A 25354-nucleotide genomic window follows, 5' to 3' on the forward strand; every position below is an offset into this window, starting at 1 on the left:
ACTGCTACCTCTAATACTACTATTAATAATAATTTCACTAATCACTATATGTTCATGCAGTTCAAACTTGCATTTATTGTTTAATTGAACATAAGTACTAATTATAACTATATATATATATATTTATATAACAAATTGATAATTGAACTACATAAAGCTCAATCTTAGACATTCAAATCAGATCATCGTTTTCCCTCTGTTACCTTTCACTACGAATAGCGAAGGGAAGTGGAGCGACAGTTAGGATATGATTTTAATGAGATTGACATGTACCTGATTTTCTTTCACACTGCAAAACAAGTGATGTTAGTCATAATCCAGCATGTTGAAGAGCTGTCATTGGAAAGCATATCTATGACATCGGAATCGGATGTCAAATATTGACAATACACTAATATTTCGAGAATTATTTAACTTGTCTGTAACTCACATTCAATATGATTTCAGTAAAATACATGATTTCTGTTCATATGATTTATGATGAACCTTGTGTAGGATTTTTTTATACCCCCGCACAACAAAGTTGTAAGGGGGGTATACTGGAATCAGGTTGTCCGTCCGTCCGTCCAGCTGTCCGGCCGTCCGTCGGTTTTTTCTTGTCCGCCCAATAACTTAAGATTCCTTTGACCCTTAGTCTTCATATTTGGCATGGAGGTTAGTCGTGATTAGTAGATGACCCCTATTGATTTTGAGGTCACCAGGTCAAAGGTCAAGGTCACGGGGCCTTGACTTCAAAAAGGCTTGTCTGCCCAATAACTTAAGATTGCTTTGACCCATAGTCTTCATATTTGGCATTGAGGTTAGTCATGATTAGAAGATGACCCCTATTGACTTTGAGGTCACCAGGTCAAAGGTCAAGGTCACAGGGGCCTTGACTTCAAAAAGCTTGTCCACTCAATAACTTAAGATTCCTTTGACCCACAGTCTTCATGTTTGGCATGGAGGTTAGTCATGATTAGTAGATTACCCCTCTTGATTTTGAGGTCACCAGGTCAACGGTCAAGGTCTCAGGGGCTTTGACTAAAAAAAGCTTGTCCGCCCAATAACTTAAGATTGCTTTGACCCACAGTCTTCATATTTGGCATGGAGGTTATTCATGATTAGTAGATGACCCCTATTGACTTTGAGGTCACCAGGTCAAAGGTCAAGGTCACTGGGGCCTTGACCATAAAAAGCTTGTCTGTCCAATAAGTTTAGATTCCTTTGACCCACAGTCTTCATATTTGGAATGGAGGTTAGTCATGATTAGTAGATGACCCCTTTTGATTTTGAGGTCACTGGATCAAAGGTCAAGGTCACAGGGACTTTGACTTCAAAAAGTTTGTCCACCCATTAACTTAAGATTCCTTTGACCCACAGTCTTCATATTTGGCATGGATGTTGATCATGACCATAAGGTGACCCCTATTGATTTTGAGGTCACTGGGTCAAAGGTCAAGGTCACAGGGATCTTGACAAAAGAAAGCTTTTCTTCTCAATTGCTAAAGAATGCCTGTCCGCAGTGTATTGATTTTGACATTTTCACATTTGAAGCATGTAGAATACATAACTTAGCAATGCACTGGCTTAGTAACCTCAGATTTGGCAGGGTCCAGGTTGTCCTTGATCTCTAAATGGCCACTGTTGATTCTGACAAAGTGGTATGCGGGGGTATTCACGCCATGATAGTGGCAGTTCTAGTTATGATATTTTTTTGTCATCAATGTTGTGAAATGTGTCCGTTAAGTAACAACAGCATAGTAACTAACTTTTAGACATGGGCACCTGCTTCTGTATTTTTGGTGAATTTTTCATAAATTCTAGTCATTTAAATAGTTAATCAAATGAAGGAATTTTTTTCAAATGTGCATTGATTATTGATTAACAGAAAAATATTGAAAAAAATATATTAGTATAGTTTTCATCGATGACAGCTTAACAGCATGTCCTTTATTTTATTATGAAAATCTACAAGCATCTAGGTTGCTGTACCAAATGTTACAAGGAACCCTATTTGGTCAGCTGAGATTTCCTGTCCCCATTCCTCCACGCAAAATCCTGTATCTGTTCCTCAGGAAAACAAAATTATTTGTGTTTGATCTCTATACCAATAAATTAGTGTCAATTCAAGCAGTTGGTAAACATTAATAATTAAAATTAAACTTATATTGTCTTCAACCAAGAGCAGGCATACATGTATCTAGAAACTTTCAGTCGGTAGGAAACAATTTAATATCATAACTGCATAATGTAACATTTTATATAGTCCTTTTCATAGTGTGTTTGATTTAACATTTTTAATGGCACGAAACGCATTTCTATTTAACTTGGTTATAACCATTTTCAACATGATGTTTATAAAGAAAAAACCAAAAGACCATGGACAAAAAGCACAAAAAAGCCCCCCAAAGACAAAGAAACCAACCAAAACCCAGCAATACACCCAGCCACGTCACACTAAAAAAAAACAAAATAAAAAAAAAAACGGTCATCTCTACTCTATCGTACTAGGCCGGAATCATTAAGATGTGTGTAAATAATTAGTTTTTAGGTGGATCTTTTTTGTAACTCACAAACAAGTTTCTGATAAGTGAATTTATTTGCTTTAGTGTAAAAATAAAGAACACTGTATTATACTGTAAATAACAAATAACTGGGGTGCTAGGTTGTTGATTATTCAGCTGACATATTTATAAATTAGAGTCTGATTGTTGACAGTAAAGACATTACATACTTGTCATAGTGATGAGTGTAGACTGACGCAAGAAAGATCTCACTTAAATGGAGACATCTTCATTCAGGAATAAAACTGTTTTCTCAATAAATAAAAGTTGAGAAAGGAAAGTGAGTTGCGCTACAGTTGATAATTGAATCCAGTAATAAAATTAATTTATGTCAAGTACATTTCTATGGAAGTAATTAGTACCATACATTGGGATATTTTTACCCTGATTAAATTTTTTCTCCTATTTTGTCACCTTTATGAATTAATAGCATAAAAGATATGCCTGAAAAATACTGCTACATCCAAAATTAAATACAGTATAAATCTTGACAAATATTCCAATTGATATGTTCAAACATACCAACCGTATAAAGGCTTTCACTTGTGTTTACAAAATCTATTTCTCAATACATTGACATTCAATAACGTTTATGAAAGGGACTCTTAAACTTGCTTTACTGTTATCCTAATTGTTGCATGAGATTTTGTCACCTTAGCCTAATTTCTGACAAATATATAATTGAAATAGTTACGAAAGTGTTGTAATTATTGCAATCAATAGTGCGGTTTTCAGTTATCTATAATTGTGAGAGCTTTAGGATATTAGAATGGAAATGACTATATAAGATAATCAAATGTTTGCTTTTGTTACATTGATATGTTTAGAAACAGTACTTAACATAGTTGATTTTTAATTATACAAATGTAATTAAGTCACATGAACACATGGCAGATAACAAAGTTATTATATTTAAAAATTGTGTAGTGTTGCAATAAAGATTCTTATTATATTAGGTTGGTTTGTTGGGTTAATAGTGCTGATATTAACATAACTTCAGCCATGTATCACTAATTTTACCTATTAAAGGAAAATGCTACAAGGTTCTCTAATATAGTAATTTAAATCTGGTTTTTCCGCACAGACTCTCTCTATAAATCATTTTTAAATTGATCAAATATAGATGGCATTAAGATAGGATAAAAGAAAAAGCCCATGTTCTTTTCCCAGATTATAATAAAAATATAGGGTCTGCCATTTCAAATTTGATAGTGAACCAGTACTCCAAGATTTGATCCATTTTGAGAAATGAACCTTTTTTTTTTATTTTCTACCTAATATATTAATTTAATTCTCAAATTTTAACCGAGGCAACTGCCTCGGTTTACCTCAGTGTGGCAACGGTGCAGCCCACCCAAGAAACTGATTCAAAATTTTTAATTGATGTAAAAGAACACTTAGCTCACGTGGCCATGAAAGCGTAAAGTCAATTGTTCTATAATGATAGGTATGTATGTATTATGTAACACAATAAATAATTATGTTGAAAATGCTTCTTATCAGAAAACAACCACAAAAGAATTAAGTATAGTTGATGTTGTCAAGTGTGAGATAAATGATCGGATATGACATAATCCGTATACTTATATAGTAGATAATAAAATGTTCTAGAACAAAACATTATTATCATTCATATAAAAGTTTATTATAGACCAATCCACTTTAAAAGTTAAAAGAATTCTGAATTTCACATAAAAAAAAAGAAGACAATATCTTGTCTGCATCAAGGACAAGGCTGTTTTAATTCCCAAAACATGTGAGTGATAAGCCAACAAAACCTGTTAAAGGGACTCCACTGAGGTAATATTGGACATGACGAGGCTTGAAATGATTTTTCAAGATAAATGTTACATTAGATGTAGGTCTAGCTCAATAACATGTACGCAAATTTCCGATCATTGGTTCAATCTGTTGGAAAATAACCTAAAATTGAAAAATGTGTTGAAATGCTTTTCTCTCAAATCAGGTTAACAATAGCATAAAATATGCTTTATTAAGGCCTCAGCTGATCTACATAAGAATTTCAAATATTATGTTTTTAGGTTTTAACATGTATAAATAATGTAAGGTATTAGGGAGAATTGACCCGACCCTCCCATACCTGTATTACAGGGTGAATAAACGGGGTTACCCAGTTGGGGCCTCAAAAACAAAAAAAATGTTTTTAGGCTATTGGTCCTCTGAGTGGAGTTCCTTTAATTATTTAAATAACAACAAAAAAAAACAAACCCAACACTGTAATGATCATAATGTTCACAGGTTTTGTTCAGAAAATCTAAGCTCACAGTCTCCAATCAACATTAGTCACTAATAAACTTATTTCACAATAAATATTTATGTCTATGTTTTGTTTATTTTTTAACCTGCCATATTAAGTAACTGCAAACCAAGGATTTATTTCTTTAATGGTCTCTTATTTGCCTCTTTACAAGTTGTTATATAGAATTCTATGTAAATAATACTTTAATAGCTACCATGTAGATGCCATAAGTGATTAATGTTACAAATTTCATGTTTGTTTGTTGAATGTCATTTTTAATGAAAATCAATATGAATAATGAATTAAATGCACATAATAAAAACCACAAAGGTATTTTGGTTTAAAGAGAATCGTATAACAATAGTTCAATTGTAAATACACTTGTACTTTAAAAGGTGACGTTTCGCAATACATTAATTGCTATTACTATTTTTTTTTAATAGTTTACATGATTGGAAAATTGTCGTCTGCTTAAATTTGAATTTTTTCCATTTTTTTTAATTGGTCACTGTCAATCAGCTTGGTTCCTGATTATAGACACCACGGTTCTCGGCATCTCGTCTGGTACATGTACCAGACAAGACATGACCATGCTGGACGTCTGGTCTTGTACCTGTAAGTCTTGTACAATAAAGACTATTGTGATCACTCTGGGCAGGCTAATGTTTCATTTAGAATAAGCTGTAAACCTGACACACAAAATGTTTAGATCTATTCTTAAACAAAGATTTTGATGATTTTAAATATCAAATGACATTTAAACCAGGAAGTGACCCGAGGTTATTTTAATCTTTTAGGAGTGTTAAAAGTTTATCACATATATTTGTATCAAATTATATTTTATGAATGTGCTCTATTTATAAAGTACAGTCACTTCCTATAAGGTTCCTAGAATGTTTGTGAAACTTTTCCTCTTTATCAGTTGCTAAAGGTAATTTGAATGTCATGTTTATTATATACCATATAGCTTGATCAACTTATTGATCACTGGCTCTTAAGATTTTTAAGGGCGAAACTCTGTACTGAGTTGAACCCGCAAAATATTGACAGTTCTATTGATATATATACAATAATAACTACTTATCTATGATTTTGAAGAGTATTTCGTTCTTATGTTTAAAGTAGAGCTGTCCTACCCACCAGTGTATAACACTTAGTTAAAACTTTGCCCGTAACTAATTATTGATGGTATTTTCTTGAATCTTGAGTCATGTTTTAAAATTGGGATCAAAATTGACAAGGATTGTTGTTTCCTTAGATAAAGATAAAAAATTGTTGTTTCCTCAGATTAAGTTTGAAAATGTTGTTTCCTTAAATTAAGTTTGAAAATGTTGTTTCCTTAAATTAAGTTGGAAATATGTTGTTTCCTTAATTTAGTTAAAAAATGTTGTTTCCTCAGATTAAGTTTAAAAATGTTGTTTCCTCAGATTAAGTTTAAAAATGTTGTTTCCTCAGATTAAGTTTAAAAATGTTGATTCCTTAGATCAAGTTCGAAAAGGTAATGTTTCCTTAGATCAAGTTTGAAAAATGTTGTTTCCTTTAATTAAGTTAGAAAAATGTTGTTTCCTTAATTATTAAAGTTAGAAAAATGTTGTTTCCTTTAATTAAGTTAGAAAAATGTTGTTTCCTTAATTATTAAAGTTAGAAAAATGTTGATTCCTTAGACCAAGTTCAAAATTATTGTTTCCATAGATTAATTTCTAAAACAGTGGTTTTGCAAGATCAATCTCCATAAAAAAATTTCTTTTGAAATTCATGCCTGTCTTAATTTTGTTTATACTAATTTTTTTTAGTTTGATTGTGTCCAAGACCCATAAATCTTGCATAATTGAAAGGAATTTTTCATATTCAGATGATTAATTTTCATTTCGTGAAAGAATATCATTTTTGTGAAGCCATACCATTTACCATATTATCCCCTTTTTACTACATATGTATATTGAATGTTTTAAAAAACACATAGAAGCTAACATAGTATTAAACAGAATGAACATAATTATGATGAAATACTCATTTAGCGTTTGTAACAAATGACTTTTATTTTCAAACTTTCATTGAAAACGTGATCATTAATAAGTTATGTAATGTGTAGATTTAGTAAATAAAGCACTTTGAAACAAGGAAAACAGTACAATTATTTTGATGTAAGTGGGTTACTAAGCTGCACATAGATCAACAACTTTCTCATAGTGTAGTTAATTATTACTTTGATAATGCAAGATGTTTTATCTGGGTTTTTTTTATATTGACAAAAATGGATGACGGCAAACAAAATAAAGGTGGTGACAGTGTCTTCGGATTACAAGTTTTTATGATACTTGTGAGATTAGTGACCTGAGCATGTATGTGTTTGGGTTTGATTACCCTCGCCACCGGCAAGAGACCATATGGGCGAGCATGTACATTTTTGGTTACATATTATGACCAGCATTTCTTCTCTTTTTATTTTTTTTCGGGTCAAATCTAGTTACTGGTGTCTTCGGTAGTCTTAGTACTTTTGGTTGTAACTCACGCATGTATGGATTTAGGAATTTGTAACCCGCCATCATGACTGAAATATGGGAAGTAATTTTGGGTTAAATTGAACAACTAACATTTATATACTTTTTCGTTCATTTATAAACAGTTGGTTACAATATTGTTGCTATTTTTTGCATTTCGGGATGGTGTCTATTTGTAGCAACATCAAACTGTTCTTGTTTTGATTTGATTTATAAATGCTTACAGATTTTTTTTAATTCATGCTAGATTAGAAATTTAGCCCCTTTATGGGTTTAAAGATGGTTTAAAAGATTGACTAAAACATGATATAAGCTGTTTGGAAAATTATTAAGTACATTGTAACTTGACCATTCTTTTTAAAGCAATGGGTCCTACTGTAATTATAATTAAAAGAAAAACAACAAAAAACAAAAAAACTGTCCTTTTTCAAGATGGAGGCCTCCATTGTTGCAGACTTTCAATCTTAATCACTTTATTGCGGTTTAGGTTCCAGATAGCCTAATTAATTTGGCGTGAACTGTTTGACCCATTTTACAGACTTTTTTTTATTACTGTCAAAGACAGCGCCCGTCCAAAATTATCTCGGTGTCTCTTTGACAAGTCTAATTAGTTGGACTAGGTTCCAGATAAGGTATTAGATTCTTTTCATGCGAGAAAGCTTAGACTGGTATCTCATTAGCTAGCTTGTAGAAGGTAAATGGTCCGAAGCTTCAACCCTGATGCCCAGTATCATGCCTGAAATATAGCAGCTCCTTTAAAATGAATTGGTCTATAATGGATGGTTTGTAGGATAATAAATATATTGATAATAAGAATTAAGTTAGTATAAGATGTAACATCAAACCACAAAAGAATTGGTGCCAACAGGCTAAGAGTTATTAGGTCTTTCCAGCCAGTAAAGCTGGAAATTCAATGTCATTTGACTTGTACTATTACAAAGCATAATGACTTAATACATTATACCTATCTAAAAGGAAAAACCTTCTTTTAACCCATTACTTCATATACACGCCTTTTAACGCCTTTTTCACCCCCCCCCCCCTTTTTGTTGTCTCAAATGGTGAAAAAATGCATTATTTAGGCCCTTAACACTTGTTTTTGTTTGAGAAATGTTGTTAAAAAAAGTGACCACTTTTTCGGCGCGGCCCCCGAATCAAAACATACATCAGGGGGTTGCCAGAAGGGGGATGTGCCCCCTTCTGTTTGGGGGGTTTGAAGGGGTCGGAGTCCCCCTCATCGCCAAGAAAATTTTGGACTTGTGAGAGGCTATAAATGACCCCAGATTGATCATAAGGTAACATGTAACCAACGCTGAAAAGCATTTGACTCTATCTCAATCCATTGAGAAGTTGCAGCACTTTGAAATCAATTATAATGGAAAAAATCAACGCAAAATAGTGATTTTTGGCAATTGTGAGATGTCCCCTCGTTGCCATGGTAACAGAAAATTTAAGCCTGAGCATGTTGTTGCAAGGGCAATGGTCCAGTCAACATTTGTGCCAAGTTTGATTAGTGTTGAAGCAGTTTTTATAGTATTATAGCAATTTGAACTTGTAACGGGAGACTTTTCAATGAAAACAGCCATTTTTCACAAAATGCTCATGAAGTAATGGGTTAAACAATTATAAATCAATCATAATATCTCGAAAAACTTTTCTCAATTTTATAATTTCAACAGGAAATAGGTATTTAAACACTCTCTTCTATGACGTCATCTTTAGCTGATGTTATAATTCAGATTATGATTATCAGATAATAACATCTTTACTATTGTACTTGATATTTATCTATTAAGTATATTAGCCTACATAATTAAATTGTCTTTCCAAACTGAAACTTATTTCTGAAAATTTAATTTAGTCTTTAGTATAGGCATCTTTTAAGTTTTCTTTATTTCTTTCTATGCTATAATTTTATAAAAATAAACCCAGAACAATATTGTTATATCTGACATTCTTTACCGTCATTCTTTACATTGATCCATTGCCATTTATTAGCTTGACTTTTTTGGGGAATTTTAGCAGATGATGTTGGATATGAAAATGTCAAGTAGACCCCTGCTAGGCGGTGGCTGTTGTTATGCCCCAGCCATATAATGGCAGGGGCATATAGTGTTACCCTGTTCCGTCATTCTGTCCTTCCGTCATCATCAGTTTCCGTTCATTATCTTAATAACCGTTGCACATATTGAACTCAAATTTGACATATAGATATGTCATGAGAAAATACAGGTCAAGTTCGAAATTGGTCATGGTTCGATGATTTTTGGCAGAGTTATGCCCCTTTTACTTTGAAAATAATATGAAATTTTCAGTTTCCGTTTATTATCTCCCCAACAGTATTACACATTCAACTCAAATTTGACATATGGATATGTCAAAGGAATGCGCATGTCAAGTTCAAATTTGGTCATGGTTCGATGATTTTTGGCAGAGTTATGCCCCTTTCACTTGAAAAATAATATGAAATTTTCAGTTTCCGTTTATTATCTCCACAACAGTATTACACATTCAACTCAAATTTGACATATGGATATGTTTTTAGAATGCACAGGCCAAGTTCGAAATTGGTCGTGGTTCAATGATTTTTGGCAGAGTAATGCCCCTTTCACTTAAAAAATGATATGAAATTTAGTTTCTGTTCATTATCAACCCAACAGTGTTACATATTTAACTCAAAATTGACATATGGATATGTCTATTGACATATGGATATGTCGAAGGAATGCGCAGGTCAAGTTGGAATTTGGTCATGGTTCGATGATTTTTTGGCAGAGTTATGTCCCTTTCACTTTGAAAATAATATAGATACATCTAAGGAGTAAGCAGTTTAAGTTTGATTTTGGTTGTGGTTCAATGATTTTGAATAAACTTATCTTTCCTGAATGTTGGAAAAATTTCAGTTTCAGCACTCATACTTTTGTGGAAATGTATATAGCCATTATTTTGGCTACAAATATGCAATATGCTATTTTCAAAAGGTTAAGACTGAATAATTTCAGTGCCTTGAACATTGTATAAAAATGGTTTGTGTTAACATTGAAAAGTTTTAAGGGCTTTGAACTTAGAATAAAAAAAATAATTTGTGCAAACAAATTTGGAACTAAATATTATAACATTTGAAATTTTGGCTGCATGCGGGGGCATCCGTGGCATGATGACACATTTCTAGTTTCTTCATAAATCAATATATTTTTTTTTCCTGGTTGGTTTTTGAACTGTCAAGGGCTTTATTTAGGTTATATGTCAACTGTGCAGCTTAACAGGTGGGGTACGACCATGCATTATTTAAAGCTGACATCTTAATAGAATGACCATCTTTTGTAAGCTTAAGCCAGATTAAGGCAGCTTCTTCATGAAAGAACCTAAAAAACATACATCGACCATGCATACCAAATTTGTTTTGTTTGTTTGTTTCATTTTTTAAGCCTTTTCTCAACCGTGTTTCAGTCATATAGGCGGGTAGTTTCCTAACCATCGATCCTGGAGAGTTACACCAGTATTAGACTTCCTTCCTCCCTGCTAATCTACCAAAGCATCTCTGGGGATCGAACCAATTTAATTAACAGTTAGTCTGCTGAGACTGTCCACTGTATCCCTTAAGCTAACAGTTTTGTACCAGATAAGACATAGAGTTACTAGTCCATGTTGTATCAGGTACCATGCCGTTGTACTTGAGTTTGTTCTTAATTTCTAGAAAATTGAATTACGCTAAAAATTATGCAGGTGACATTTTAAGCAAACAACAATCTTTTTTCAGCATGCAAAGGTTTTTTTTCAATAACTTATAATGGTATTTTGACAATTGCCAACTGATAATTGCATGTACACAAATTTATAATTATGTTGTATGTTTAGTTGTATTTAATATCATGTACTACTGAAAAGAAAGTTCATATTGATATGGAAATAAATCTTCTAACACTTGAGTTAAAATAAAATGTATCTGGACCAGGAGTTTTGTTGTTAAGAACTTTCTATATGTGATATTCTTTGAAGTACCTTTCATATATATGTATGATGTATCTTTCTTTACAGAGTGTTCTCCTGAGAACATGCTGAAAAAGTTCCCATTTTATGAAACAAGTACAGCAAAATTTCCTGGAAAACCCGGATCATTCGAGGCTGATGCAAGTTATAAGTTCTATCCTAAATATAACAAATGGTACCCGGCTGTCAACTTGACATTCACGATGCCACAAAATGGTAAGTTCATTTCAGTTTGAAATTGTACATTAGATCCCCTGGACAATTGGATAAATGTCTACCACAGCAAATATGGGGCAATTGTACAAGGGGGCTATTGTCCAAGAGTCATATAAGCACTTCCTGTCCCGTTTCTTACAATGCTATCCCATTATACTGTGCCCCATTATAAAGCTAACCTCAGTTCAATGCTCAAGGGTCTTTTCTTCAGAAAGTAAACAAATAAAACCCTATCGTAAAAAATATACATGTGTTTTTTTATGCTCTGAGAAACTAAATTTGGGACTCACAATTAACTGAATTTGATGTTGTAGTCCATCCATCTTGCCATCGCTGTGTCTAGACAATAAGTTTCATTGGTAGTCAATCCATCTGGCCATTGCTGTGTCTGTAGACAATAAGTTTCAATGGTAGTCCATCCATCTGGCCATTGCTGTCTGTAGACAATTAGTTTCATTGGTTAAGTCCATCCATCTGGCCATTGCTGTGTCTGTAGACAATTAGTTTCATTGGTAGTCCATCCATCTGGCCATTGCTGTGTCTGTAGACAATAAGTTTCAATGGTATTCCATCCATCTGGCCATTGCTGTCTGTAGACAATTAGTTTCAATGGAAGTCTATCCATCTGGCCATTGCTGTGTCATAGACAATTAGTTTCATTGGTAGTCTATCCATCTGGCCATTGCTGTGTCTGTAGACAATTAATTTCATTGGTAGTCCATCCATCTGGCCACCGCTGTGTCTGTAGACAATAAGTTTCATTGGTAGTCCATCCATCTGGCCATCGCTGTGTCTGTAGACAATTAATTTCATTGGTAGTCCATCCATCTGGCCATCGCTGTGTCTGTAGACAATTAGTTTCAGTGGTAGTCTATCTATATGTAATATCATAACACAGGTGAAGGTCGATTTTCACTACAATATATTTATTATTGAATGACAATTAAATACACATATATGTTTACAGTAAATAAAAAGTCTGCTTTAGATATCTTGGAACATCATGAGACTTAACAGTTTAGAGGTTAGTGATGACTTGTAGATGACCACTATTGATGTTGAGGTCAGTAGATCAAAGGTTATACTTTCACCAGGTGAGAGCTTAGGGGCTAATGGAGCCCTTGTTTTTAGCTCAACTATTCAAAGACTATGGAGAGCTATTGCAGTCGCCCTGACCTCGGCGTCCGCATCCTAAATTGTCTGCGTTGGTTAAAGTTTTTGTAAAGTCAAATATCTCAATTATTGCTTGAGATACATGTATTCAATTGAAATTTACAATACTTTTTTAAAGTAACAATGTACATCAGTTTGCAAAGTTGCGTATCTCTGCCTGCAATATTTGCAGAATTATTTGCCGCTTTGAAACTTAGAAATTTTGGTTAAAGGTTAAAGGTCTTAAGAACTATCAAAGATATATTGTATTTACTTGAAACTTTACACATTTACTTAGGGTCATAATTGAAGGTCACATCTCAAGATCCATTACTCTGCCATGTATTTTGACTGAATCATGCTTCCATTTGTACTAAAAAAATCTCCTTTTCTTGGTAAAGTTTTACATGCAAGTTTTGCATATCTCTGAAACTATTAAAGATACAAAATTGAAACTTCATATGTATATTTGTGGTCAAAGATAATGATCACTGAACAGCACTCATATCTGTGTCAAGTATTTAGGCTGATTTATCTCCCCTATTTTTACTTAGTCTCTTGGTTAATGTTTACATGTAAGTTTTACATATCTCAATAACTATCAGAGATTTTGATTTGAAACTTCACATATGCATGAAGGGTCATATTTGTATGTCACTGACCAAGTTTCATAACTGTATATTGCAATTAGGCTGATTTATCTCCCCTTTTCTACTTAGTCTCTTGGTTAATGTTTACATGCAAGCTTTACATATCTCAATAACTATCAAAGATATTTATTTAAAACTTCACATATGCATTTAGGGTCATAATTTTTTGTCATTGACCAAAATCCATATTATTCTATCTTGCATTTGGGCTGATTTTTCTCCCCTTTTTATATGCCCGAAAGAATTTTGGGCATATTATGTTATACCCCCTGGTTTCAGTCCATCTGTCTGTCCGTCCGTTAGTAATTTGGTTTCTGGAGCATAACTTAAGTTTCATTTGGCCCACAGTGTTCAAACTTCATAGGATGATTGTCTATATTAGGTAGAATACCCCTATTGATTTTGGGGTCACAAGGTCAAAGGTCAAGGTCACTATTATCTTAAAACTGAAAATGGTTTCCGGAGCATAACTTAAGTTCCATTTGGCCCACAGTATTCAAAATTGATAGGATGATTGTCCATATTGGGTGAAAGACCCCTACTGATTTTGGGGTCACAAGGTCAAAGGGTCACTATTACCTTAAAACTCAATAACTTAAGTATTAATAAACCTACAGCTGTTAAATTTTATAGGATGAACAGCCATGTCCTATACATGACCCCTATTGATTTTAGGGTCATAAGGTCAAAGGTCAGGGTGACAATGATCTTTACATTGAAAGTTGTGGTTTCTGGAGCATAACTACAACTTGATGGTGGTGCTTTAAATACAGCAATTGTATTTATATGAAGATTTTTCAGCTATAAAGGAGGATTGCTTTTGAAGGAGGTTATACTGTATTTAATTCCTGTGTCTTACAAATGTTTCAACTTTACTAACAAAAAAAAAACACTTAAGGGCATATAATGCTCTGCCTAGCAGTCATAGCTCTTGTTCAACTTAGAAATTCATGGTAAAGTTTTTGCTTGTAAGCTGTAATCCCCATAACTACTGAAGGGTTTGTGCCTTTTTTGGGGACAATTTTATGCATTCATGATAACAAAGAAGTGATTTACTTGATAAAACATCTTAATAACAAGCCTTTGTATCTTTTCGGACAATTTTTTGTATTCATATAGGTAAGCATTATTATACTCAATATAACAGCCTTGTGACAACTTTTTCGAAAAGTCGAGCATTACTGTCCTCAGACAGTTCTTGTTACATTTCAGCTAGAAAGAAATTTTTTTTATTACAGCTGGAAAGAATTATGTGAAGGGATTTGAGGTGACTCGCTATGAATCGTCAAACACAATTTCTTGTTATATATTAGATCTATCTAATATTACATGGGATGAGAATTCTCTCACAGAATTGGATGTAAGTAGCATAGAAGATTATTACTTCCCTACCCCTAATCCATAAATGAATGAATGAATGAATGAAAAAATAAGGATGTCAGTGCTTCAAATGTAAACAAATTAACATTTTTCCAAGATATGCTCTGATTTAAATTATTTCAAATTATTATTTCTATGAAATGCTTTGTTGGCTTCTTTCTAATAATATCCATTAAGTAACTTTTACAATGTACATTAATGTTTTTTTTCAACCCAAAATTTTGAAATGTTTGCCTGCAGTTATATTGCAGAGTTAATTATTTTACATTTCAGACACTATTCTGGCTATATATGTGGCCCCTTAATCCCAACCCCCTTCCACTGTATAGGTTTGAGCTTTATACTCTGCCAAAACAGGAAAACAGGGAGGACAGATTTGACCATTATTTGAATCTTAACATTGAGTTTCAAGGTAAGTTTTTATAGTGCAAAATATTCTGTACTGTCTGTGATATTAGTATGTAATAAGGTTTTAAGGAAACAAATATTGATTATCTGTCAGTTATTTACCATTTATTTCTTAATGTTTAAAGGAGTTAAACCTTTTTGTAAGAACATAATCACATGGACTGGTACCTAGGACATGGACTGGTACCTAGGACATGGACAGGTATTGAGGACATGGACTGATACCTAGGACATGGACTGGTACCTAGGACATGGACAGGTATTGAGGACATGGACTGGTACCTAGGACATGGACAAGTACCAAGGACATGGACTGGTACCTAGGACATGGACTGGTACCTAGGACATGGACAAGTACCGAGGACATGGACTGATACCTAGGACATGGAATGGTACTGAGGACATGGACTTGTACCGAAGACATGGACTGGTACCTAGGACATGGACAAGTACCTAGGACATGGTCTGGTACTGAGGACATGGACTGGTACCGAGGACATGGACTGGTACCTAGGACATGGACTTGTACCTAGGACATGGACAGGTACCTAGGACATGGACTGGTACCTGGGACATGGACTGGTACGTGGGACATGGACTGGTTTGGAAGACATGGACAGGTACTGAGGACATGGACTGGCACCTAGCACATGGACTGGTACCAAGAACATGGACTGGTACCTAGGACATTGACTGGTACCTAGGACATAGACTGGTACCTAGGACATGGACAGGTGTATATAGGACATGGATTGGTACCTAGGACATAGACTGGTACCTAGGACATGGACTGGTACCTAGGATATAGACTGGTACCTAGGACATGGACTGATACCTAGGACATGGGACATGTCTCTTGTTATATTCAATTACTGATTAAGTATCATCAAGAACTTTGGAATTTTTTCTTTGAACTGTTTGATAAAGGTCTCCAGAGTGTTATTCACATTAATGTTTATTCAAAGTTTATTGAAATTTAAATGCATACATATTTCCCAAAATAAACTGTAGCTATTGTCTAATACCATTTTTCTTAACAATCAATGTAACATTCTGCAAACTATTGCAAAACAGCTTTGACTGTATCACATGTTGCACCTTAAACCATTATTCAAGGATTATAGATATTCAACATTAAAACAATCACTGTACATGTATTATGGTGTTATAATACAGATGACATGTTAACGGACCTCAAGTCGGGTAAGATTCCACGTTCGCATGCTAAACAAGCTTACAAGCTTAAAAGCCAGGAATGATGTATGATGTATGGAACATTCTACACCAACCAAAACCTTCAGCTTTTGCATTGGAGAAAAACATCGCTAATTTTGAATTTTAATTTCCTGCCAGCAGTTCTGTTTCTCAGCTATTACTTTAACCATTTGAATTTTAAGATAAGATTGGCTACATCAGCCCCCACTTTACGGCAAAAAGATGTAACTGTGTGTGGGACAACCAAATTCACTTTCCTTGTAGGCAGTGAAAGGTTGTTAGAAGCCTAATGGTTGCTCCATCAGTTCTTAGAATTTTACTCTTAAAACTTGATTTAAAAAACAACAACAGGAAAATATCGTTTTTAAAGTCCTGTATATACTAGTATAATGACTTAAGACTGATTATGTATATATTTTTTTCCAACTTTAAATTTCCTATTAAGAATTTGTTCATTGCTATAGCAACCACCTTCTTGTGACTTGAAGCAGGTCATGTTTTCATTCATTTCAAACATCATCTGCATGGCCACTGCAGTTGTTAGTTGATTTTTTTTCACTGGTTTTTATGTCAATGGTTGTGACATGAGCATGAGGTGGTGATGTAATTTCCTATCAGTTCATGACATCATATTAGTATGTAGCCTTGCGGTGGCGATTGAACGCAATGCTGTGGTAAATTTCAGTAAAGGCAACATACAGTTTTGAACTTCTTCATTCTGTAATGAAATTTTGTGTTGAACTGAAAATGTATCTTGAGCTCAAGTGCTTGAAAAGATAAAAGATTCAAACAATGCGCAGCATTAGGGTCGTTTAAAGACTTTTGTGTACATGTGACAGCAGTGTTTTTGTGATGGTACAATCAGCATGTTAGATGACAAAAGGTCTGGTTGTCCTGTTTCTATAGTGACCAGTGCAAAAGCAACATCATTAAAAGAATCAAAACATGTATGATTAGTATAGAGGAGCAATTCAGAAATGAGAAGCAATAATTAGCATTTACCACTGTGTTCAAAATTCTCTAGGATGGACTGAAATAAAGTCAAGTGTATCAGCCAGATTGGTGCCGTGTATCAGCCAGATTAGTGCCGTGTATCAGCCAGATTGGTGCCGTGTATCAGCCAGATTGGTGCTGTGTATCAGCCAGATTGGTGCTGTGTATCAGCCAGATTGGTGCCGTGTATCAGCCAGATTGGTGCCGTGTATCAGCCAGATTGGTGCCGTGTATCAGCCAGATTGGTGCTGTGTATCAGCCAGATTGGTGCCGTGTATCAGCCAGATTAGTGCCGTGTATCAGCCAGATTGGTGGTGCTGTGTATCAGCCAGATTGGTGCCGTGTATCAGCCAGATTGGTGCCGTGTATCTGCCAGATTGGTGCTGTGTATCAGCCAGATTGGTGCCGTGTATCAGCCAGATTAGTGCCATATATCTGCCAGATTGGTGCTGTGTATCAGCCAGATTAGTGCCGTGTATCTGCCAGACTGGTGCTGTGTATCAGCCAGATTGGTGCCGTGTATCAGCCAGATTAGTGCCGTGTATCTGCCAGATTGGTGCCATATATCTGCCAGATTGGTGCCGTGTATCAGCCAGATTAGTGCCGTGTATCAGCCAGATTGGTGCTGTGTATCAGCCAGATTGGTGCCATGTATCAGCCAGATTGGTGCCGTGTATCAGCCAGATTGGTGCTGTGTATCAGCCAGATTGGTGCTGTGTATCAGCCAGATTGGTGCCGTGGTATCAGCCACATTAGTGCTGTGTATCAGCCAGATTGGTGCCATATATCTGCCAGATTGGTGCTGTGTATCAGCCAGATTGGTGCCGTGTATCAGCCAGATTGGCGCCGTCTATCAGCCAGATTGATGCCGTGTATCAGCCAGATTAGTGCCGTGTATCTGCAAGATCCAGGTGCCATGCATCCTTCAGGAAAGGGACAAACAGAAATGTGTTAAAAGTTCTCAAGAGCTTTTATGGCAAAATGAAACAACAGTCAGATGTGGAAATTGGCTAAAACGCCTCCTCTTTAGAAGGCAAGAGTGCTAAATAGTAGAGAAGGAAGATAAGAACTATAAAATGTATTTACTTCATGGACAGACATGTGTTAATGCTCCAGCACAAGGTCCTGATTTCTGAGATTATGAGATATGATAAGATTATACGCCTTGATAGGAATCTACCTCCAACAAAATCCTCCTTATAACCGTGACCTCACTCTGAAGGGCATTTATTGTTTCAAGCATTCATTATGAAACTATGACATGGGACATTATTGCGTCTTTTTATAGAAGCTAGTACCGTGTAACTTTTGGTCAGTTGATCTAAAGTCATAGAAAGTGTATGGCCACAGAACATGACTATGTGGAAATGGAAAAAATACATCCCATTCTACATTTTGATATGTAGATGAAGTTTCAATTTTCACAAATGCCTGCTTTAAAGGGCCTTAATATTGTCATTATTTTTGTTATTTGTTTGGGTCGTCAGCATTTAGAATAATATGGTTTACTTCAAGCCATTTACATAAAACTTCACCATTGCCGAGGGGTTTGCACACTCGCTTAGGAAGCGAGAGGTCTGGAGTTCAAATCCCAGTTAAGGCAACTCATTTTTTTTTAATTGTTTAAGTCAAATAAACATTGAATTGAATATCAGTGTTGCAATTAGTCTTATGGCCAATTTACTACAGTTAAAACACTGGAAAGCATTGGTGGCACTATACAAAAACAAATTGGTTTATATTAATCTCACAACCTTCACCTTTCTGACATTCTGAGACCCCAACAAATTCAGCGCCTTCTGTGCTTTGATTTTATGAGTCAGTATGAATTTTTGGCATGGTGAGCTGAATTAAAGGCATGTATATGGAAGTTGGTATGTATTTTGTTTCTTGATACCTTGTTTGTTTACAAAACCCATGTATAAAGAAACTGTCATATAAGGATGTTATTCTTTTTCAGGGTACACATCATCATCTACTGAAACAGCAAGAGACTGGAGGTCTACTATATCTCTTTCTAAAAACAACAATGCTGGGACTATTAATGTTACCATAGCAACGCCACCAACCAAATTTGGATTCACCCTGTTTGAATATAGTCTGCTTGACAATAAGTCAGGTTCTATACTTAAATCAGAAAATTCTAGACAGGTAAATATGATGGGTTCAAACTTATGCAGTTAAATTGTAAAAACTCATTTATCACTTATAAACATACCATTTAAATCATCTTTATCCTTGTTTTAATTTATAGAAATATATATCAAAAGATTTGTATGTAATGAAAAAGGTGTTGTATGGCTTAAATATTTTCCTTGTTTGATTTTTTTTTTGTGTCACCACTATAAGGAGGCATTTAGATTTACCCTTATCCATCCTTCTGTCCATTTGTTCTCTTTTGTGTCACATGTAGCACAAAAAGTATTTGACCTAGAGTCATGAAACTTTACAGGCATATTGGTTAGCATGTGTAGTTGTGCACCTGGGTGTTTGCGTGTGGATTTATACAGTATTATTAGAGTTAATACCCTTGTGCTTAGCATGTGAAGTTGTGCACCTGGGTGTTTGCATGTGGATTTATACAGTATTATTAGAGTTAATACCCTTGTGCTTAGCATGTGAAGTTGTGCACCTGGGGTTTCGCTTGTGGATTTATTCTGTTATGGCCCTTGACTTAGTAAAAATTTACAATTTTTAACTTGTGTGGCATGTAGCTCAAAAGGTATTTGAGCTACAGTCATGAAACTTTACAGGAATGTTAATCAGCACCTGTAGGTGTGCACTGTGCACCTGTGTGTTTGCTTGTGGATTTATTCAGTATTTGGAGAGTTATTGCCCTTGACTTAGTAAAAATTGCAATTTTCAACTTGTGTCACATGTAGCTCAAAATGTATTTGACCTAGAGTCATGAAACTATACAGAAATGTTGGTCACATAAATTATGTAGTTGAGCACTTGGGGTTTGATTGTGGATTTATTCAGTATTTGTTGAGTAATTGCCCTTGACTAGCTAAAACCATTCAAAAAATTTTGTTTTATGTGTTCCTTGAGAGCTTGAGTTGGAATCAACCAACTTTACAGGAATGATGATCAGCATGTGTAGTTATGCACCTTTGGCTTTGCTTGGGGATTTATTTTGTAATTGACATTGACTAAGTAAAAAAAATCCGTTTTCAACTTGTGTCACGAGTAGCCCAAATAAAATTGACCTAGAGTCAGTATATTGACAAAACAGTGGAGTGTGGGGGCACCTGTGTCCTATGGACACATTTCTTGTTGTATATGACTTTGTCCTGCTTTTAATTTTTGTATTATTGTCACAGGGTCAGAAAAATATGCAGCCTGATCGGGACTTGAACCTGGGACCCTCAGAATACCATTCTACAGCTCTATCAACCAAGCTATCCTGCCACTTACACAATAAATGTATATTCTTTGCAGTCTGACCTTTTCCTAAAAACTGCTGGCTGTTTTAAACTTTGATGATTATTTTATATTGAAAAATCTCTTAAGATGTCAATGGAGAGCTCCACATTCAAACAAATACAAGTGTATTACACAAATTTGGCAGGAATACGCTTTACGAAAAGGTTTAAGAACACATGACTTCTTGATTATCTTTATGGAAGACAAATTTACCATTTATGAAAATAAAGCTGCCAAGGTTTGTGATGCCAAGAATTCCCAGCTATGATATTTTTTCGATTTTTTTTTTTTAAATTTTATATTTAGTAAGTTGTTATTGAAAATCTAGGATATTGGCGCTTAGGTTTGATTTTCAGATTATGAAATTGAGTCCAAGTGATCTTAAACACGGGATCACTTCATGTTTTGACACTTAAGTGTATTGGTCAATAACGGATTAAAAATAATGGTCATCTGCGGTTATCAATAGGCAATCAGGATGTTTATTCTTCAAATTAAATTGCCTGAGCATTTTGATTGGATATTGGGAATAGGTCAAATATTTGTAGGGTTGATTATATAAACCTTTCTTTTATGGTATCTGAGGGTTAAGTAAAGGTTATAAGAGTTGTAGATCAGATAATGTTTTATCAAGATCTTGAACTTTACATGTAACCTTGATTCTACCAAAAATTGTGAAAAGGACTTCTCTAATGCTTTGAATTCGGTACTGTCCTGTAGTTAAAGCCTTATAAGTCCTGCTCAGTGCTGAATTTGTGAAATGGATTAGCTTAACATTTTATTTGGAACAGTCCATTAGGGATTTCAATTACAAAATACAAAAACTGAGCTAGTCAGATTGGGTAAAGCCCTGGCAGACTGCTTGGATGTGAAAGCATGGGAAATTTACCCACATTTGCCGAATACTGAGATTTGTAAATGAGATGACTTATTTAGCTATTAAATTACTATATTGGTACTTAATGCCGACATGCAAAAGAAGCAAAAGATGGCTTAGCTATTATAGCCTACGGGTATTTTTTTAGGAAACTAAAACTGGACAACAAAAATAGAAAACCTTTTGAAAATAAGAAATATTATTATAGAATTTTTGAGACATAATGGGCCTTTAAACACAGTTTGAAGAAATGTTTCATAAAAAAAAGTTAGCTATGTCCCATATAATTATGAGTTGTTTAGTTGTTGAATTGAAATTTTGCCATTTTGATGTGCATGTTGAGATAACGTGGGAACATTTAATATCCTATATGTGCTTGTTATTGAAATTATTTCTTGGCACATTTTGAAATATAAAACATTCTTTATCTGTTCTGTATCTGAAATAAGAAAGATAGTATCAAGATGATTTTTGTTTTGTAATTACAGCATTGGCATGTGTTTACAGGTGTAACAACTGGGTCATACAAGATTTGGGTAAGTTAATCTATCTTTACAATAAAGATACAATTCTCCTATTTAATTTATGGGTACATTAAAAACTGTTATGAAAATTGCATGTCTTAGGGTAATTATGGTTGCTGACCTAGTCAGTCACTTTCCTCTCAATATTTTTGGGTTCTATTTCCTCCCCCTAGAGACTTACATGTGAGGAAGTTGTGTAGCTAGCTTGGAAAAGGATAGTGGTTCTACTGAGGTGCCCTCACGTGTGTAAAATAATATGAGCCCTGTCATGACAAAACCAACATAGTGCGTTTGCGACCAGCATGGATCCAGACCAGCCTGCGCATCCGCGCAGTCTGATCAGAATCCATGCTGTTCGCTTACAAACTATAATACACGTAGAGAAACTGAAAGCGAACAGCATGGATCCTGATCAGACTGCCCAGTTGCACAGGCTGGTCTGGATCCATGCTGGTCGCAAACGCACTATGTTGGTTTTGTCATGACGCGGCTTATATATGGAGGAGCATCTGAGGTATTATTCTACCATTTAAAGCTGAGAAGTTGCAAAATGACCTTTAAAGAGTTATTCAGTATCCTTAAAACAGGGAAAAGAAATAAGAGCTCTTTCAATTAAATGTGATGCGTGTACATTAAAGCATTATCTCTCATATTGAAATCTAATATCCTTGGCAACACCTTGTGTCTATTGAATTTATTAATGCTTCACATTAGGGAGTGACATCCTATATAATCAGGTTTTCATGTTATTGTGTAAAAAGTTTGTTTTGCGTGTCTTGAATAGACCATTTTAATTGTAAATCGAACAATGAGACACTTCAGTGCATAATTTGTGATAAAATGTCAAGTTTCAGAAGATGTTATTGAATTTAATGTTTGCGGTTAGAAATATTATACCAGATAAACTGGGTTTTAGATGCAGATTTAAAGTAAATATTAATTTATGGTTTTAAGTTACTGTTTGTGGTTAGGAAAATAAAATTTTGGTTCCTTGTCAATTTTTTTCAGGATAGTTTTTTGTTCAGTTTCACATTTAATTAAAAGATATCATAATTGTGGTGTCTTCACTAAAGTATCACAGTTCATTATGCAAGCATAACAACTAAAAGTTTATTATGCTTTTGGCAACAGAATTACAAAAGTTTGGCGCGCCCAGCTAAATTTGTATTAAGGTATTTCAGTATCAAAAAAAACATGATTAACTGACCCTGCATTGTAAGAAGTACACCTGCTTAAAATATCATCACCTGAATGCAATAACTGATTAACTGCTATTAAATTTAGAAGGACTGATTTCTTTGTTGCAACAATGTATGAACTTGATAGATATAAGGCTGCAAACAATTTTTTTTTTGTTTTTTTTTTGAAAAACAAATCTTCCTGGTGTTTTATAAAAATAATAGTACAAGATTCACGTGAGCTGCTTGAATAAGATAACATCTGTACATATGTTTTGGTCTTCTTGAAAAATAAATATCATGGTAAATAAATCACATTCTATGTCAACAAGATGGAATGACTCATTTAAAAATAGTTGATATAGTAAACATTTAAACCCATCACAAAAAAATGTAGGTCTGTTCATATCCAGTCAGTCATTATGAAAAAAAACAAGCTTTGGTGTTAAATGAGCCGCGTCATGACAAAACCAACATAATGGGTTTGCGACCAGCATGGATCCAGACCAGCCTGCACATCCACGCAGTCTGATCAGGACCCATGCTGGTTGCAAATGCACTATGTTGGTTTTGTCGTGACGCAGCTCAAATGCTGGCATATTTTATAGAATATAAGTGTAAGGTATCCATGCATCTCACTAGTTTCTTCATATATTTTTGTCTGTCTGTCTGTCTGTGGATAACCTTAACCATCAAGTTGGATATATCTTAACCCTTTATGCCATAAACTTTCTGACAATTGATTACTGATAACCAATACACTCTTATCTATATAGTGTACACTATCTACATACAGCTAATTTGGAGAAAATACAAAAATTTATACCAGGGTATCTTATGAATATAATAAATCTTGCTTTAAACACTAATAATTACAAATACAGAGTTTTTTTTTGTTTTCTAGCTCACCTGTCACAAAGTGACAGGGTGAGCTTTTGTGATCGCTTTTCGTCCGGCGTCCGGCCCCCGTCCGTCGTCCGTCCGTCTGTAAACTTTTACTTTAAATGACATCTCCTCATAAACCACTAAGCCAATTTCATCCAAACTTCACAGGAATGTTCCTTTGGTGGTCACCTTTAAAAATTGTTCAAAGAATTTAATTCCATGCAGAACTTTGGTTACCATGGCAACGGAAAGAAAATTTTTTAAATATCTTCTTTTAAAAAACCCAAAGAGCTAGAGCTTAGATATTTGGCATGAAACACTTCTAGTGAGTGTCTACCAAGTTTGTTCAAATAAAAGCCCTGGGGTCAAAATTGGCCCCGCCCCAGGGGGTCATTGATTTTCCCATTATGCATATAGTAAAAACTTAAAAAATCTTTTAAAGAACTCAAAGAGCTAGAGCTAAGATATTTAGCATGAAACATCTTCTAATGAGTGTCTACCAAGTTTGTTCAAATAAAAGCCCTAGGGTCAAAATTGGCCCGGCCCAGGGGGGTCATTGATTTTCCCTATATGCATATAGTAAAAACTTAAAAATCTTCTTTTAAAGAACTCAAAGAGCTAGAGCTAAGATATTTAGCATGAAACATGTTCTAATGGATGTCTACAGAGTTTGTTCAAATAAAAGCCCTGGGGTCAAAAATGGCCCCGCCCCGGGGGGGGGGGGTCATTGATTTTCCTTATATGTGTATAGCAAAAACTTAAACCCAAATAGCTAGAGTTAAGATATTAAGTATGAAACATCTTCTAGTGAGTGTCTACAAAGTTTGTTCAAATAAAAGCCCTGGGGTCAAAATTGGCCTCCCCCGGGGGTCATTGATTTTCCTTATATGTGTATGGCAAAAACTTTAAAAAATCTTCTTTGAAAAAACTTAAATAGCTAGAGTTTAAATATTAAGCATGAAACATCTTCTAGTAAGTGTCTACAAAGTTTGTTCAAATAAAAGCCCTGGGGTCAAAACTGGTCCCGCCCCAGAGGTGTCATTGTTTTTAATTATATGTGTATAGTAAAAACTTAAAAAATCTTCTTTTAAAAAACCCAATGAGCTAGAGGTAAGATGTTTAATATGAAACATCTTCTTGTGGGTGTCTACCAAGT

At 34.6% G+C, this 25354-nt stretch overlaps 1 protein-coding gene across 1 annotated transcript in view; it reads left to right on the forward strand.

Annotated features, from left to right (window-relative positions):
* Positions 1–25354, forward strand: part of LOC132737981 (uncharacterized) — a 41188-nt gene that overhangs the window by 3178 nt on the left and 12656 nt on the right. Inside the window, exons 3-7 of the mRNA XM_060725383.1 lie at positions 11343–11510; positions 14551–14672; positions 14966–15104; positions 19269–19459; positions 22100–22147. Coding sequence (XP_060581366.1) covers positions 11343–11510; positions 14551–14672; positions 14966–15104; positions 19269–19459; positions 22100–22147 — 668 coding nt within the window. The remainder of the gene's footprint in view (positions 1–11342; positions 11511–14550; positions 14673–14965; positions 15105–19268; positions 19460–22099; positions 22148–25354) is intronic.

Source organism: Ruditapes philippinarum, unplaced genomic scaffold, assembly GCF_026571515.1.
Source record: "Ruditapes philippinarum isolate M1 unplaced genomic scaffold, ASM2657151v2 ctg276_1_1_1_1, whole genome shotgun sequence".
Classification (NCBI taxonomy): Eukaryota; Metazoa; Mollusca; class Bivalvia; order Venerida; family Veneridae; genus Ruditapes; species Ruditapes philippinarum.